Raw genomic sequence first — 19,050 nt, forward strand, 5'->3', positions numbered from 1 at the left:
GGCGATCGTGTGCCGGCCTCAGCCCCCGCCGGGGCGGCTCCGCGGCGCGGCAGCGGCAGGCGGGACTCTCGCAGGCTGTCGGAGCTCCGGTTGCGTCGGCTTAATGCAGAGCGATAAGTGAAGAATGACGAAGCCGTAACCTCACGTTCAGTGAGGTGAATTGTTGTGACCCCTTTTGCCTCTTAAAACGCTTCGTTTTAAATCGGGTTGTTATTGCCAAGTGAGCCCCTGACCTTCCTCACACAGATACTTTGATCGGTTCATCTCATCTTTTAATGCAATAACGAAAGGTCTGAATATTTTCTCCCTGATCCCTTTCTTTCTTACATATCTGTGAAAAAAAAAAAAAAAAAAGAAAGAAAAAAAAAAAAAGATATCTAAAGTTACAGATTCCAAGTTTGACCATCATTTGCTGACTCCTTTCCCATCTTTTCTCTCCAGCATCAAAATGCGGTGTATCAGATTGCACGCTGTCTCTAACCGAGGAGTACAGGCTGATAACTCTTCGAAATTGCAGGAGTGTTTAACCGTTGGAGTGTGTGGAGTTAATACAACTGCCTAAGGAGCTCAGTAGTCGCGCAGCAGTTTTTCTGTGCAGTAGCCCTATTTTTGCAAGGTTAAGGCTTTAAGCTTGGCTTCTACCTGTGAATGTATCACTGTTGAAGACTATGTTTCATAATGAATGAAATCTTCACTGAAGATACTCCTCCAAGGCAGTCTGTAAACATGTAACTCCTTAGCCAAATATTACCTTTACTTAAGGCCTAACTAAAGAAAGCATGTGAGTGGTTCTGCTGGCTACTTGTATGTTTAAGGTCTATGTGCTAAAGTGATTTGCTGACTAGTGATGCAAAGGAAACCGTCTGAACTCTGGAATCATGGAATACTAGTCTTCAAGTGCTTTTAGTGTTAGATAAGCAATGGTGAACAGTAAATGGCATCTTATTCACTTACATTTATGTTGCGTAGATAAGTATGAGAGAAGAATGGTCCTAGTCGAGTGTCTATAAGCTATTCAGATGCTGTTAGCATGGTACTAATGTTTTGTTTTAAATACATTTACAATTTTTTTTAATTGCATTCAAATCTTATGCGATTAAGGTGGACTAAGTTCTTTCATGACTGGAATAGCTGTGCTGGGAAGAGACTTAGGACATGTCTTCTTTGGCCTTGTTTTTAACTATGCAGCATGATCAAACTCTATAGAAATATTAAAATTTCAGACCTCATGAGGCAATACCTTATTTCCATAAATGGAAGACTAGACATACAGTAGGTTGTTGTGCAATGTGGTTTAACCCACCTGAGTCATGTTTTATTAAAGCTTTCTGACAGTAAAATAACTCTCAGCATAAGAATTTCATATTAAATGTACGTTACAGCCACACAGCAGTATAAAGCTGTTAAAGACCAATAAAAAGGTGAAATTACCAACTTAGCTTACTTTGCTGTTTATTACTACTATGTAGACAAAATTGTTTTTGCAGCAATTAACAGGAAAAATGTGAATTGCTTGTTAAGGCAATAATTGGATTTTTTTTTTTTTTTTTTTAAGTAAGACATGCCATTATCCAAAGACTCAGAATATTCCTCTATCTGCATACCAGTAACTAGTAATACACTTTCACAGCTATTTTGATGTTGCTGTTCCACTGAAGTGCACAGCAGTATGAGACGATAACATAATTGTGTGATACTTAGATACTGTACTGCAAACATTCAGCAGCCAACTTGAAGCCAGGCTGAATTTTTAAAAATGTGTATAACACTAAAGCAATTATTAATGTATAACCATGATTTTGGATACAGCTTTCAAGATCTTTCAGTTGCGGTTAATTTTGTTGATCTTCTTAAAAATGCTTGAAGGGTAGCTCAGTACTGATGTGGGTATTTTTTGTTTGTTTTCTTTTTTTTTTTGGGAGGGTTTTTTTACTTTCTTCCAGGTTGGTTGCACTTTATTACTTCTGCAGCTTCTGATGAGAAAAGAGTAATATGTGAAATCTTAGAAAAGAATAATATGTGAAACACTTTGGCTATTTGCGAAAAATTAATAATCTTTGCAATCTCCCCCCCAAAATGCCACAATTAGCAGATGAAGATTTATGTTTAATGGTTTACATTGCTTGAACTTATAATTACAACTAAGTCTTCCTCTAGTACAAAGTTAAATGGCACACTCATAAAATATATTGCTTGTGTCAAGAGTTTAGAATGTAAATGTGTTTTACATCCAAACCTTCTGTAAAGTAATCTGGTGTTGTTCTTGTAGTTTTGTCTACTAAGTGGACAGAGTGTTTCTGAGTCCAAACAAGTTTTAGATTTGTATGTACATTTTATTTTTTGGTTTAGAATTTAAACAGTATATGCTTATATACTGTTCATATATTCATATCTATATATAGAGAGATATATATGTACACGCACCCTCCCCCCCCCCACACTCTATACATAAGGCCAGATATGGCATTAATTTGTGCCTCCTCAAAAAATAAGTGGCAAATCCACCACCTGCACATGTTCTTTTGCAGCGGGCTAATCAAATTAAACAGCGTGCCTCTTGAATAATATTGTGCTATTACTTGCGTGCGAGAGAAGGGACTGGGGACTGCGAGTGAAGGAGGCTGCGGTATACATTAATGTTGCATCTGTTGCAGAGATGTATTTCCCAAATAACCAGTGTACTGTGAAATCTTGCATTTCAAGAAACTATTGCTGCTTTCCTCACAGTGTTTTATATATAGTTAGGTGGAAATAATATGTGAAACTTGTCAGTCTGGTTGTCCAGTGTAACTGAATAGCAAAGCCAGTAGCAAGGCTAGTAGGGTTCACATATATTGCTGAAAGTGTTAAACGTGATTTAAAAAAAAAAAAAAAAAAGTAGCAGTTTAATTTTTCTGGTTCTTCTGAGCTTTGTAAGTTTAGTATCCTCCAGGATCCTATATATTATTCTTAATTTTATGCTTTTACAGTGTGTGTTTTTATGGAGTATATGTGCCCTCCCTCCCTCCCTCCCTCCCATTTTTGCAGAGGGGCAAGCCCCCCTTTAGCCAAGTACCTGCCGTACCTCATCTGGTACCATACAAAAAGCAATAGCGTAATGGTGCAGATACTTTGCAGCCCCTCAAGAAGGGAAGGATTTGCACTGTACTGAAATGTAGCCAGTGTTAGGTTAACCATGCTGAACATATTAAGGGTTCACAGATCAAAGCCTTTCTCTTTAACAGTACAAACACTGGATTCTTCAGATCATAATCTGAATCCTATTCAGAAAGGTCCCTAAATCTAATGTCAGAAAAGGCCAATGACAATGGTGCCTGCTTAAACTTGTTCATTTTTTTAATATATAATTTGGAAAGAGATTGTTTAGACCCCTCTCATTTTGTCCCAAAAGATATTTCTATCAAATGAAGTATCTGAAAAGGAGCAATATGGCTACAGTCTGCAGTAGAAATGGGGAGTGTGAATTTTTCTCCTTTCTGCCAATGGGATGTTAATATGTGGTGAAACATGAAAGTTCTAGTACCTTGGAATTGATTAATTCAAACATCTAGCTGAAATAACTGAAAATGTAGTGATATCTCTGTTAACTGAAAATACAATGCTAACTATTGGTATATGTTAGATTATGTATTTAACTTATTTGCAAAAATGAGTGTTACATTCTGTGCTTTTTTTCCTCATAGAAATTGAGCAGTTAATGAACTCAAAGTTGTGTGTGTTTGGAAAGCTGTAAAATTCTGCTACCTTATGAGAAACAGCTACGCTGAAGCTGGGAAGAGTTTGCCCAGAAGTTTCAGGAGATTTTTCTGAATGTCCTCTTACTAGTAAAATAACTATGTTGGCTTTTAAAGCTTGCCATCCCAGATGATACACTACTACACAGCTGTTAGCATACTTGAAAGGGGATGATTATAAAATACTATGCGAGAAGGAAAAACTTGGGGATAGAACAACAGCACTTGTTATATGTGATATAAAGAACTGCCTGGATTAAACAGCCCTGAAAGAGCTAGCTCCTGCTGCTGATAACATATGAGAAGTTTGTATGCGTGTTACTGGCTTGATAGAGCTTCTGTGGTGGCTAAACCAGTACAAAGTTGTTGTGCTGCTTCAAGCTTATTGACCAATATGTTCTGTTGTTCACAGCTTGTTAAATATTTGGTAGCTTCTATATTTTTGTTTTGTTTTCACTGAAAAAGACAATTTCTCCATAGGTAGGGATCACAACATGCTAGCTGTATTTCGGAGGATTTTTGAAGTACAACTGCTGGTTTTTGGTATACCATACACCTAAGTGCTAATACTTGTCTAATGTAGAAGTTAGCCATGATATCATGCACTCATTTCCCTAACTGTAGGTACAAAATTATTGATACGTAAAACTTGGCAGAATATGAGAATCAGCCAAACATGAAATACAACAGCAAACAGTTCTGGACAAATCTATATTCAACACTTAAAATTCTGACTTGTTTGTTCTACCTCCTACAGTACTTCTCATGGAGCTGTTTTTAAAATGAAGGAAGTGCCTTGTCTTGGGTCTCCAACTGCAATTCCCTTTCCCCTTACGTCCTCTTATCTGTTATTTTTCTCTCCCTCCTCATTTTCTCTAGCTATATATAAACTTATGTGGTTATTTTGAACTGACTTATATATTATCTTTTAAAAGGTGCAACACTTCCTCTCACGCTGACAGAAATTTTTAGTGAGTCTTACAGGTTTTTACTAAGCAGTCGTTACCTTTTTCAGTTAGGGGTGAGCTGCATTTCTAATTCTGATTTTCAGAAAGCATAGTCTTCCCCAGGAACTTGTCTGTTTAATGAAATATGTTGTAAAGGCCTGTCTTAAAGCTACAACAACAAAATAAGAAACTTAAAAAAAAAAAAAAAAAAAAGGTTCGTTGTGTTTTAATCCTTTAATCAAGGATATGAATCATGTTTGCCACTTCTTCATTTCTGGACTTCAAAATTTAGCATTTACTGGAGGTTAATGTGGCATCCTAAAGAGGAAGAAGTTTGACTGTGTACCTTTGGCAAATTGCTTCAGATTTGACAGATGGTTGCCAACTAAAGGCTTTGGTAGTGACTGTGAGAGGAAGTACATGACTGAGTTTCCAACTTCTGTTGGACACAACTCGTGAGATGGTTCCATATCATCCCCTTTCTGCTTGTATTGAGTTCTTTTTTTCTTAGCCTGCTAGGTAGGAGTTAATGAAATACATCATTTAGTAGGCAGATATCAAGTCTATAAAACATTTCTCTTGCTCTAAATGGGCTAAAACAATTGGAAGCTCATTCACTTTCTTTGAAATTCAGCTGACACTGTTATCTGGCTTTGAGCCTTTGGTTATTGAAGACTGTAGTGTTACAGTAGTACTTCGGGGGGGATGGGGAAGAGAGAGACTGGGAAAACGCTTTCTTTGCAAACCCTTGATAACTAAAGGATATAGTAAAGAGGGAGGCGCATTTGGTGGTTTTAATACTGGAGTCACCTTTGGTGGCTAGAGCAATGCTTGGCTTGCCTGTTGGAGCCAGCAGGTGTTAGCTTACCAAGGAATGTGATGGTTTTGAATGTAGTTTTATGCAGCCTTGGAGGACAGCTGCATTTGCTCCTACTTGTCACTGGGCCATATATTTAATCCTTTGGTATTACTGCATTATCACCCAAGTACATGCTATTGAAGAAAAGGGAGTACATGATTTTCAAATGAATCTAAAAAAAAATTCAAAGTGAGCTCTTTCAGCTGCTGCCAATCTTTCTCTGACGTCTTGCTTTAATGTGGTGGAAGTCATGTAGTGAATTTCAATTTGATTAAAAAGCAAGTATGAACATTCTTACCAATGAACAGCTATGCTGTTTAAGATGCCTAATTGACAATGCGGAATCCATAGTCTCTTAATTTCAGCTTGTTAAAACAGAATTAAATTGTTAATTGTTGGCCGGTTGCACAGTAAACCTAGCAACTGAGTCTGTTCAGTGAAACTCTATAACCTGGTCTGATGCTCCCCCTGTCTAGAATCTGGTATTACAACCTGAATAGAGTTCTTTAAAACTGCAGACTGTGGCATGCAGCTCTCTTTTTCTGAGTGACGGATAGTTTAACAGAATATATACACTGTTGTACTCTTGGCTTCCTCTGTTCTGTATATAGATTGCAGAAAATTATTGTAGAGTGGTGCTTCATTTGAATTTGACGGTCTGTCTATATGCCAGGAAGGTTGTCACTACTGCACTGGGCAAAATGTGTGTGTTTTTGTTCCTTAGCTATATTCAGGAAAAACTCTTCTCCCTAATAACAAATGTCTTCAACATGTTATAGTAGAAACAATAAGATAGTAGTAAACTAACTTGAAAATAATTGGTTGTCTTCCAGTGAAAATGTCCTGTTTGGAATGGGAAATCCTCTACTTGATATCTGTGCCGTGGTGGACAAGGACTTCCTTGACAAGTAAGTGCTGAGGGGTTTTTCTCTTGTCAGTTGCGTTTCCAGAATGATGCCCGTAAAGAAACAGGACTGCCTGCTTGGGCAATGCTAAGTTTGCCTTGCTCTTTGTGCCATTCGGGCCTTATGCTGAAAGAAGCCTACATTGTATCAATAATTTGATTGTTCCTGCTATTTGAAACTGTGTTGTTGTCGTCCTTGTCAAGTAGCAACTTCATTGGTTTTATACAGTGGTTTTGGTATTTGTTATCTATCAATTATTTATTCTAGTCTCTGCATGCTGTCTTTCCTAGCTCTTAATTGGAAGGAACCATCAATGAAAGAAGCAACAAAAGTATTAAGTTAATTTGATTTATCAAAGCTTTTGGTATGATGTAGGTAGCAATCATGAATATTTGTACACTACTCTTAATACATTATGACAGCATTCCCCCCCCCCCTTCTTCAGTGATAACTTTGGGGCAAACAAGCCACTTCTGTAACATGCCAAGAAAAGTTGTGCAAGTGTATCTTCATTTTTATTTCAATTTATCAGTCAAGAACAGGACCACTTCTTATCATGTGGTCTCTTATCTTGCTTGAGCCTAGTTGTTATGCTACCAACCATATCACTGAATTGCTGTTTGTGTGCTGCTGGTGGCATTACGTTTACTCATTCTCTGATCAACTTATAGAGATGTGGCTCTTCAACAGCTGTAAAACATAGTTTGCTCTTTTAAATCCTTCTGCATGAGTTCACTTTTCTCCAGTTGCTGCTTCATGTCCCTAAATTAAGTGATCASTGAATAAGTTGATTCCATCTTTCGAAGTGTTCAAAAATCTTTGTTTCATGTTTAAAGTGTTAATCATTTTTTTCTCTATTTATTCTTTTAGTTACTAATGGGAATGCTGGATCAAGAATAAATTTCTTATCAATGAATAAAGAACAGCTGCAGAACTTTTATTTGTCAATATGTGTGTTGTCAGCCACAAACATTTTGCTTCAGTGCTTTAATAAAAGGCACAATTTGTTTCACAACTGACATTTTATCACTCAAGTTTTATTTAAAGGTCCTGAATATCATAAGCTGGAGGCAAAAGACAAAGTTGTAATGGAGTGTTTAACTTCAAAAATGTATGGAACTTAGAACCCTCGAGACAAACTCTCAGTTTCTGAAAATTTGAATTATTCTGATTTAATTCTTTGCTGCATGTTTTCATTGAAATAAGTTGAAAACAAGGCTCTGAACATAAGTTAAAAAACAAACAARCAARCAAACAAACAAACAAACAAAAACCAGCATCTCCAGGTAATCCTTATAAATTGTTACCATGTGAGTGGTGGTGGAAACTGAAATTCTGCAGGAGGAGTACATCATGCTTTTCACTGGACCTAAAATGTTCTGCAGAATTTCACTGATTTAAAAATCAGTAGTCTTATGTACTCAAATTTGAGTCCTGTCAGACAAGTTAAACCATCTCCTTGAACAGCATATACTCTGTGAGCATTTTTCTACTGCCAAATGCCTTGTGAAGTATTGCATTATTTAAAATGGTAAGCAGTCCTCCAACAGCAGCTGCAGAGAGGACCAGCTGATAGTGTGATGACTGATAATAACCTGGAAACTGGGAAGCCTGTTCACCTTCTTCATAAATTCTTGACTTTTCTTCTAGCTCCCTATCTGTGAGTGTATTCATAGTAGTCCACCTTTACAAGTGAATATGCGTGTTTCTACTCCAAGCCAAACTAAGTCCTGCACTACTTCTGAAAAGGGAACCAGATCTCATGCTTCCTCAGCCTGTGGAGGATAGATAAAACAACAACCCTAGCTGTAGAACAACTGCTAAAATGAAGATTCAAATCCTGCAAAGAGGTGCAAGAACATGGATGCTTCAGGACTCTGAAGCATTTGACAGAGAAATTATTAATTATAGCAAAAGCTGCCAGAGACCAATAGAGAATCTGGAGCTACTGCTTAGCCTAGTCTCTCTGATTCTCTTGTCAAATGAGGCATGCATCCATCTCTCGCCATGTAGTGCCAGCTCTTGGCATCTTGGTAATGATCAATTAACTTTGTGGTGTCTGTATCTCACCTCTTCAACTGGATGGTCATCTTTAATGGGGCCATCAGACCAGATGGGCTCTGGCTTAAAGTAGCCCGGAGGAAAGAGAGTTTAGGTAAACTGAACACCTGTAAGAGTTTCATATGTTTAACTTTTTCACTCTTTCTGTTTGTTCAACCTCCTTTCTTGCATAACCACTGCTTTAAGAATGAATATCTTTAGTCTGAATAAAGGACTTGATTTTGTAAATTTAATCATGATTTACTGTCAGTGAAATAAGGGAATGTTAAAATTAGTCCTGCTAGCCAGATTTTTTTTTTTCTTTTTAGCTTCTGTTAACAAACAAAATGCAGATGGAAAGAGCATAAAACTGTGCTGGAAGTCTCAGATGGTCCTTTTAACAATATTTAAGTGGCTATACTACGTGTTGGAAGTAAACCTGAAAATAAATACACCATGCACTCCTACCCCTGGCAGATTTGAAGCAACTTGCTGCCATGCCATACTGGCTTGAGAAAACAAGATAGGGGGCTATTTTGGCCTTGGGCTGTTAAAATAGTCCTATTTCCTTTCTTTTAATGTGTGTTTTGGTTTAATCTGGGTTCCAAAGTCTTTTGTTCTCTGGACAAGTTTTGGAAAGCATTACACCTTCCCTAGACCATTTGTGGGAGAGGTGGTCTTAATTTATATCACAGTAGGACTTGGTCGTCTTAGCTTTTCAGGCCACATCAGCAGCTTGGCATTACATGAGCTAGAGAAGTTTTGGTCTCTATCAGGTAGTTATGTTGGGCATCATTTCTTATCTCTATTCAGGGAGACAATCTGAAATAGTGTTAGCAATATTGGTGGCACTGATGAAAGCTGGCCATATCCAAAACTACTTCAGTTCTTGTTCACAGAGCTGGAGAGCAATCTTGAAGCAAATATAGTCCATTGCATGCCCTTGGTTTTCTGAGTATCTACATAAAGGAAATATCAGGAGTGTGAGGGGGTTTTGCCTCTTTCTTTTCACTTGCCGTAAGCTAAAATTATCTTTTTATCCTCTAGTATGTAAATACTTGCTAAAAGGGGACAAAAGAGAAAGGAGCAGATGTTTTCTGGGTGAATTGCTAACTATACCTGCATTAATCTGTGAAAGTAACTTTGCAGGTATTTAATAAAACTTTCAGCGTGATTTGTTTACTAGGTTCTACCTGTGACACTTAACAGAAATGATTCCTTTACCTACTGAATTGATAATAAGCATTTAAGAATAACTTAATTACACCAAATACATTAAATTCTAATAAAACAGACAAAGAAATTCTAATTAACAGGTCAATGACATTTTAAGGCTTTCCATAAAAACTCAGGACCTCTGAGTCTTGTAACTTCTCCTATGTCCTGCTGTTAAAAGTTAGCAGGTGGCATCTGTCTCATTGCTCCTTCTAGAAGGAATGGCACTTTGTTTTGCAAATGTTAAGTAAAAGTCAAAAACTGAATTATAGTTGAAATATTTAGGCTGTAGAGATCTGCTCATTACTTATCTTCTCTAGTGTACATTCAGCAGTTGTAAAGCATATGTTCACAGAAGGGATAAATCTCTTTGCTGTTGTCTAGGAGTTTGGTATATGGCTGCAGGAACCAAAGAAGTGGAGAGAATCATTGACAATTTCATGTTGACAGAATTATTACGCCAGCCTTGGAACAAGTCTGAACTTCTAAATTTGTGAAAACCTTGTAGCTTCCCTGATTAGCCAGTGAAAAGGTGAGGGAAATGTTACTTGTAATCACCAGTGGCTATATAAACATGTGTAAATATCTATCAGTCTGCGCTCTTAAAAAGGAGTGGAGATACAGGGGAAATTATGGTGTGTGCCCCATTTCTCACATCAAAGTTATGGAAGTTCATTGCTGTATTTTACTTTATTTTCTGACTCTTGACCAGAGCCATGATCTCAGGAAGCGGGGCATGTGTACTAACCTTAGACATCTGGATGCCAGTTTCCATCATATTTGACATCTCCAGGCTGATTACTTGCTGATCAGCATCATTGTCCAGAATTATAAGCTCCAAGAATGCTATTTGATTTACTTCTCAGTTGTAAAGCAGCTGAGTCTTTTTCTGCTTGTGTGGGGGATTTTTTTTCTTAAAATTAGGGGGCTGTGAAAATCTTTTCACAGCTTCACTGAAGATGCTCAGTAAAGATCTGTATTTTTTAATGGCTTTCATGCACTGTATCATCTGCTCCTTCGTTCTCTTCTCTGCCACTTGATGCTGTTGAAGCTCTGTAAATACAAAATAATCACTCTCTGTAAACCAAGTAGTGGGTTTTTGTTCTTTTCTCTCTTTGCTGGAAAAGTAGATTTTAAGAAGTGGGAGAGGGAGAGTGAATGGGATCTTTGAAGTGTACATGTGTTTTGGGGGTGGTAGTGGTTAATATATGAAAAGAGAGTATCATCATACTGAAGAAATGTTATCATTTTGATCTGTAACTTCACAAGTATCCTATGGGTCTCCTGCAGTATACTACCACCCTGTCTGCAGCATTGAGAGTGGTAGGATCATCACAGGGGATCCCACGATGCTTGGTCACTCCCTGCCTGACCTTACTGCAAAGTGCTGTTGATGGGTGACAGATTAGTGAAGCATAAATTTTACTTATGGAGCAACGCTGGCATCTGGTAAATTAAACTTTCTTGTTTGATGCTGTTTTAGTTTGCTTGCTGTGATGGAAGTGAAGGAGATATGTATATTTGATCTTTTTTCCACTCTTGTGAGAATTTGAATTATAAATAAGGGGAAAAAAAGGACCAGCAGCTGAAATGAAAAACATCTGCTTACTTGCACTAAATTTAAGCTGGTCTGTATAGCTGTTGGTTTAGCCATTCTGCCATGTGTTATTCTCCATATTTTTCAGCTTGTTACCTTTTCTGGTATCTAACAGAAGCCTCTCTAACTTCCCATGGCAAAAATCAAAATACACCGCTCACACAGTTAATTATCATAAATCATCTGAGGATCTAAATAGCATTTACATAATCATAAGTGAGTCTGTTCCCCAAAACTGAGGTTTCAAAACAATCTTAATGCTTCAATGTAAAACAAGCCCTTCCCCAAAAACAGATGCAGGCATGAGCTTGCAGGAGGACTGAGAAAGACGAGTGGTGAATCTGTACTAGGAAGTCTCTGGATCAGAGAACACGCAAGTCTAAGGTGTGGACTTTGCCGCCACATTTAAGTGAAAGATGTACAATTTCAAGCTTTTTCAGCTTCTCCCATGTGTTTGAGTGCCTCGTCAGCCCTTTGGGACAGGTTAACAGGTTTTAGTATTGTTTTGAGTTGGGAGTTATCTTATCTGTTTGTACAATGCGGAAAGTACTGGAAGTGCATAGTAATAACTTAGAAATCTGTTGTCCCTGAAAAGTTACCCTTCTTTTTTCGGAAGATAGTTCGCTATAATGTTCCATTGTTTCAATAACCCTTATGAAAGATTGCTACTAAATAGTTTCTGTAGCATTGGTTCATTCATTAGAGAAGCTGAATAAGTCGAGGTTTTATTATTACCCTGTGTTTTGAGTTGTATTTGTAGAACTCTATTCAACTTATCTCAGTTAGAATCTGAACATAAAATGTTGTTAATGATACCATTCAGCCAAATTGCATCATCTGACTGCTGGTAAATTATAAAATTTCAGTGTTTGCTTACAAAAACTTAGGATAATGATGACTGTCTTAAAGAGCACCTCTCAGTATAATGTGCCTATAAATTTGGTAGCATGCCTAACAATGTAATTAGAGCTGTTGTACTAACTGCTTCCTGCAAGCCTGATAACGTCTTCTGCTGCATTTATGTACCTATGTTTAGTTTAAATGAATGAAAGATTTTAGTTAAGCACCATTTTGAAAGGGCTATGCGAAAAATCCACCTGTGCAAAGGCAAAGTTTTGCCAAAGGAGTTGTGACATTTTCAGGGTATACTGAGCTTGTAACTAATTATATACCTATAAATAGGGTGTAAAATGTTCATGAATATGAAATACTCCAGTTCTTACCATCTCTTCTCTTGTTAATATATCAGGTGTTTTCACTTTTTAAAATGTTTGCTTAGTAAATAAAACTGCAAATCGTAACATATTAGATATTTTATTTTTCAATTTCTTCACAAAATTTGCTAGTTTAATTACATGTCAATAGACTATGGCTAGTTCTTGGATTAATTGTTCTCTTTAGAATGACCTTGAGACACGTCTGGCTGACGCTCAAAGCTTATCTGTATTTTCCCTCCACTCCCAAATAAAAACTTATTTAACAAAACTTTGGGAGTTTATTTATTACAAGGCATATGATGAAATACTGGAATTTAAACTCAGTTCCATTTGCCTAGTCTAAATATAACAAAGAACAAACAGCAAAGACCTGTAAGTGAGAGTCCTATGAATTAAATAAGTTTCTCTGTTTTTAAGTAGGCAATAAAAATATTAGATGAAAAGACCCTCGCTGAAAATATCTTTGATGAAAAATCTGTATTTCTCTACTACTTGAACTGGTACAAAACAAAATGGTAAAACTCTTTCCTGGGAAGTGATACTTGCTGTTTGTGCTGAAAAGCTTTTTCATCTTAAAGTTTTCTGTTCACACAGTTACAAGAATGTTTTTTCTTTTATTTAGAATGCATTAGATAAAATCATGATTTAAATTCTGGGAACAGTTGCAGGCATTCTTTCTAATTACAGGTAATAAGGTGTGATTTTAATATTATTTTCTATTCCCATCGTGCTTGTCCAAACCAAAACTACCACCTGCACAGGAAAGGCTAAAGACTTACTTCTGGTTACTGTAGTATATAGTATTGTATCACTCATGAATTGAGATTAGAAAAGTCCAATTAAAAATTAACAATTGTTTGTCAGTTTTTTGTATTTTTTTTTTAACTGTAGATGAAATTGCTTTGCAATTGAAGTGTCTTTTAAGAAAAGAAGACTTTTGAATGATAACATTTTTAAAGTCTTTGGAATTTCTTTAGTTTCTTTAAAACTTCAAATTTTAAAATTAGATTTTTAGATACATTCTAATGTTCATTAGTATTTGATTGTTTTTGCTTCATTCAGGTTAGGTAACTTGCTGTCTCACTGGCTTTTTTTCACCAGATGAGAGAGATTCCATCCTCCCTTTCTTAAAATTTAAATATTCATTTTTTTAACATTTCTTCTTAGCAACATTATTTCATCATGCTATTCCTGAACAATATGCAAATACCTTGTTAGTGTTATTGTTAAACATAACCTAAGTTATGAGGTAGTGATACTACTATTGATCCCTGATACGCTATTTTTGTGCCCTCCTTCACGTAACCATGTCCGGGCCTGCTCTGTGCTTTGCCTCTCCTTGTCCTCTTCCTTTCTGGAGTCTTGGACCTATGGTCTCTGCTGTAGCCACAGGGGAGAGGGTGGAGGCAGGCTGTGGTCCTCTTAATCACTAGTGTTCTTGCTTTTCCAGAGTCAAGGGCTGGAGAAGGGTAAACCTGCTATTCAAGTCGGTTTTGTTGTTTCGGGGTTTCTTTTTTTTGGTGGTGGGGGAGGACCTTCTGTATTCCAAGCTACTGGAAAAAGACCAAACCTGTGTTGGAGGCTTCATGATGTTGTGAGGCCTGAAGTTCCCTAATAAGTTCAGATTAAATGCAGAGCTGGGGAGAAGGATCATTGATTTCATGAACCCTTGACCCTTCTTTTAATAGGATTAAGAATATCTCAGTGAGAGTGTTATGCTTTCTTATTTTTAATAGATATCATGAGATTCAAATGATAGTTCACCAATCACTAGTGTAGCTGTTCCAGTGCCATATGTCCTGGTATGCCATTAGATTCTTAATTTGAGCCTATGCCAAATCCTATAAATCGCTGTTGTGTCTTCTACTGCAATTCAAATTTGCACTCGGAAACGCTCTGTGTAAGCCTGACTTGATTTTAAGATACAAATTGTCTTCCTCAGTTCCACTTAAAATGTGTGGGTATATGTCTGTCTTATTATCAGATGAAGACGAGGGAGCTATGGCTAGGGAATCTTGGGTGATTGTTTTTTCTGTTTGCCTTTTTTTTTTTTTTTTNTTTTTTTTTTAAGAAAAAAGGGGAAGAAAGGATTTTTGTTTGTTTGTTTGTTTTTTCCCTTGTTCTGAAGTGACAGCACAACTGATTGTTTCAACAGGAGCATCTGAGATACACATGACACTTAAAGCATAAAGGGAGCATATGACTGTCTAATATGACAAGCTGTAATATGTGAACAGTAGCAAGTGGACGTTTTTCAATCCTTGTATAGTTGAAGTTATTTGAGTACTAAAAATTCCCTTCTTCCTATTCATCTTGGTTTTTTTTTTTTTGAGGAACAGGAGCTTTTGGTTGATAGGAAGATAGGCAATAAAGATTGCTGTAAAACTATGCTATCAGTCTAGCCAGAAAATCACTTATTTCAGAGGTTTACTCTCTGGGAATTAGCTATCTTTATCAAAAAAAAAAAAAGAAAAAAAAGAAAAGTTAACCTTTGTTTGCAAAATCCCTGACTTTTTACTGTAGTAGCTCTTGTGCTAGGGACATTTCTAACATATATGAGCTAATGCAAACTGTAGAGTTGCATCAACACATTCCACCATTCAAACATTATTAATTAAGATGAGAAAGCTGCTTTAGTAACTGCTAGGTTTCTGTTGTTTCGAAAGCACCAGTTACGAGTTCCTGCTTTAGCCAAGAAGGTCTGAGGCATAGCTGACTGTTTCCAAAAGTAAGACAATTCTAAATTTATACATATATAGGTTTAAAAAAAATTAATAAAAGAAGCCCAGCAACTTTACAAAATGAGGAGATATTTTTAAGTTTCGATTTTCTGCTGACTCACAAGATTAGAAATGCTCCGACCACCACCTTCTGCAGCCAGCTCTGGGACAAAATTGTTCCGCAACCAAAGTAGGAAGCTCCCTTGGGCAGTAAATGGCAGGAACTGTCCTTCTTCCTGCCAGAGCCCTGGCTGGCTGGACTGGAAGTTGCAGCTACCACCCTGGGTGAAGAGTTAAGGTACAAAAACACAGCAGCTATGGCTAGAGGGGAAAGGGAGAAAACAGTTCTTCCCAGAAGCCGTAATTGCTGTTCTCGGTATGTCTGATCCTCTGGTGGCAGCAGAACAAAGAGTTCAGCTCTCAAGGACTCTTCCCTGAAACTCTGTCTTGGTGTTGCAAGTTCATTTTTAGAATGAAATTAAAATTTTCAGTGCAGTAAAAAAACCTTCTCTGCCATTTTCCATGGGCTGCTTTTTTTCAATAAAGATAATGCTTTTTGCTGCTTAGATAAATTCTTTCAGCACAGCTGGAATTTCATGATAACAGCAACACCTGTCTCTGTGTCGTTCACTGTTTGCCGTCATAAGGGTGAAAATCATTTTTAGAGATGACAAATTAAGGCGTGTGAACTCCTTGATGATTCTCCAAGTTGCTGTAAGCTGAACTGTCCTGTAAAAAGTGTTCATGTGTGGAGACAGATGAGGGAGAAACCTCACTTTTAGGCAGCTTAAGGATTCACTTAGATTGCAATAGAAATCTGGAATTGATACTTTCGCCTAACCTAACTAGCGCAAACAGAAGGATGTCCGTTAAGTTGTGTAACAGCAAAACAGACTGCATCTTAAGCTTTTTTTTTTTTTATCTTCTTCTAACAGGTATAATAAGATTAGCTGTTAATTTTGTGGTAGTTTCTAAACTAAGCAATGTATTGTAGTTTTTAAATATGATACACTTTGTGAATAATAAAAAGATCAATTGCTCTCTGAATTTTTCTCTATGAATAATGAAAAGATCAATTATTAGCATTTTTAAGACAAAGAATGTTTTGAACAGCATCTTACAGCACAGCAGTCATAAGATTTGGTACTGTCTCAGCACTTTCAGTATCTTCCTTTGGAGGAATTTATTGCTTGAAAGTAACATTCTGGACTGACTTTGTGGCTTATGATTTCTTGACTGGACAGTAATTGATCTTATTGATGTGGTAATTTTATTGATGTGGTATTAATTGATTTTATTGACGTTTTAATAGGGAATATTGAAATAACTGTGTTTTAGAAATTCTATTTTAATTTTTCTTCTGGTGTTGGAAAGGCAACAGATCTAGTGTGGGGACAAAGTTGTAATTCAGTTATGAAATGTATTTCATTCTGATGAAGCCTAAACTGTTGTTAGGTATTTGCAATAGTGTAATGTCACTGCCTTTTGTTAGTTTATCCAAGATATTAGCCTGTATTTTATTGGAGCAGTAGAGTCTGTTGAACTTTATCCAGATACCTAATGCACATAGCTTTCCAAGTGTGCCTTCTCCTTAGAAGTAATAGTGAAGATCCATTCTCAAGCCTAAGGAAGCTCACTTGAGTAGGTTGCAGTGCTATTCATATATGGCATACAGACTATTTATTTAGAAGAAATCATTAAAGTAATCTATAGATGTAGGTAGAAGAGTCTGAAGGTCATATCCACAACTGCACTACTCTACTTTCCCCAAATTATATTTTTTTTACAATTTCCTTGTCAAGAAGAGCTCCTGCTTATGCAGTAGTAAGGTATTTGTGCGGGGAACTTCAGCACTAGTTCTGTATCTGTTGTACAACTGGTAAAAGTTAGTCCAAACAGTAAGTTTTAAAGTGATAATAGCACGTGATGGTGGCTAACTAGGAAGAGAAACTGCTCAGGAAGCCTTCAGTTTATTGTTATCTAGATAATGTACACGTTACACTTTTTTTTTTTTTGGAGTTTTTATGCAAATCAAATTTTAATTCAAAATTGTGACACCGGGTTTGTGTTTAGAATTAAGATTAATTCAGTTACAAACCAAAGTTTATATGTTTGAAGAAAATCAGTACATACAGGTTAGATTATAGATTCAGAACAGAGACAATACAACATGACAGATGTGACTAATGATATAGTTTAAATATTGAATACTCAAAGGAATAATATTAAAGAAATACATAAAAGAGCTCAACAGTCTATAGGCTGAACCACCTATAGTTCTGCACAAAGTTAATTAAATAATATTTTATTCCATAATGAAATTATGAAAAGTCAAGCAGATATAAATGCTGCCAATGTAATGAGTACAGAATCCAGACTAACAATTTCAGAACAAAATGTAGACTGTGAGGTGACTAACTTTTTAAAAGAAATCATTGTAAAATGAAAATAAGACTAAGGTGCTTGCAGTCAAATATTTCAAAAAATACTATTGCAAAAACATTTTCCTTTACATATTTACTGTAAGTATTTAGACATCTTACATTTTTGGCTCACTAGTTTATCATTAAGTTATTTTGACAAGGCCACTACTGTATGCTTCAGTCTAGAATGATAGGGCTGACCCTATTAAATGATCATAGTTTTCCTTAGTCTGGTATTTAGCAAGCTTTGAACTTTCTTAATCCATTTTAATCATTTAAACCTATTATTGTTTTGACTTCAATTTCAAAAGCTCTTTAAATCTGTCTTACAATATTAATAGCTGCTTAAAGTTCTGATTTCCTAGCATACCATCAGTGGGGAGTCTACTTTATTGCACCAAATAATTTAGGAACAGCTATTTAGGAAAATGTGGAATCAAGAGGGGGAAGAAAAGAAACAAATAAAAAACACCAGAAAAACTATGCCTAGTAATGTTTATGTTTAAATTAGTTATCATATCCATGCAAGAAATTGGGAAACAAAGTACTTCTAATTTATATATGACATTGATAAATGCATTAAAATGCATTTTTTTTTCTTTAGGTTTTAGAAGTGTAATTTTAAGTTAATTCTGTGTTGAAATTTAAGATCTGTCTTCTGTTTTAATAATAAGTATCATAGTGAAAAATCTTTCTGGTAATATTTTTGGGTTCCCTTTCAGTCAGAAATCTCAGAAGTTTTTTTTCTGAAAACCGGAGATATTTATGTAAGATATGATGCAGTCCAAATAAGACTCCAGTCATACTAGTACACAGGAACTGGGAAAAACCTCATTTTGGAAAAACAAAAACGCCAGAAACTACTCCATGAGTTCTCCAGGATGTGGCTTCGGTTTCTCAGTAGTGACATTATTTCTCTTTCAGTAGCAGTGTTTAAAGTCTGGAAACTTTTATAAATGAAAGAACCATGATCTGTGGTTTGAGCTGAGTTTAAATTCTTACTTAAGAAGGTGCTGTTGTTTTGTTAAGCAGTGTAACTCTGCCAGGGCAAAGCTACATATTTCTTTTCCCCTAGCTAGACTTGATTCTTTCTTTGATAACTGTGAAAAGTCATTTATTTTCAACAGTCTTCAAACAGAAGCATCTTAACCTTTTTGTATTGCTGGTTTTCCTTGTCTCTTTCCCATTATTGCTAGCGTGTGCTTTATTCCTACCTACGTTTCTTTTTCATAAATTAAATTTTTTAGCTCCATGTTCTGTACAGATTTGTAGGATTAAGATGGAAGAGGACAAGATAATTAGTGAGGCTGACTGGTTGTTTTTGTTCTGCCCCTATTTCCATATTAAACTGGTTCATTGGCATCTTTTCTCTTTGACATAAACTAGAAGCTTG

The 19,050-nt window shown here is 36.3% G+C and overlaps 1 protein-coding gene and 1 long non-coding RNA gene across 7 annotated transcripts in view; one reads left to right on the forward strand and one right to left on the reverse strand.

The window, feature by feature from the left end:
- The first annotated feature begins 395 nt into the window (after positions 1-395).
- ADK (adenosine kinase) overlaps positions 396-19,050 on the forward strand; it is a 301,193-nt gene continuing 282,538 nt past the window's right edge. The window contains exons 1-2 of one of the 6 annotated variants that reach the window (XM_026055768.1): positions 396-781; positions 6,374-6,448. In XM_026055768.1, the coding sequence (XP_025911553.1) occupies positions 6,393-6,448 (56 nt within the window). In that variant the 5' untranslated portion in view covers positions 396-781; positions 6,374-6,392. Of the gene's footprint in view, positions 782-6,373; positions 6,449-11,010; positions 11,150-19,050 lie in introns of those variants that run through there. The other 5 variants (XM_026055767.1, XM_026055766.1, XM_026055762.1 and 2 more) reach the window with 5 other exon arrangements.
- On the reverse strand, positions 1,898-5,190 carry LOC112961002. The gene is made up of 2 exons (XR_003251908.1): positions 4,741-5,190; positions 1,898-1,973 (listed from the first exon to the last, which is right to left on the reverse strand). It is a non-coding gene; the product is annotated as an uncharacterized LOC112961002 (long non-coding RNA).

The sequence above is a fragment of the Apteryx rowi genome, unplaced genomic scaffold, assembly GCF_003343035.1.
Source record: "Apteryx rowi isolate R43461 unplaced genomic scaffold, aptRow1 scaffold_126, whole genome shotgun sequence".
NCBI lineage: Eukaryota > Metazoa > Chordata > Aves > Apterygiformes > Apterygidae > Apteryx > Apteryx rowi.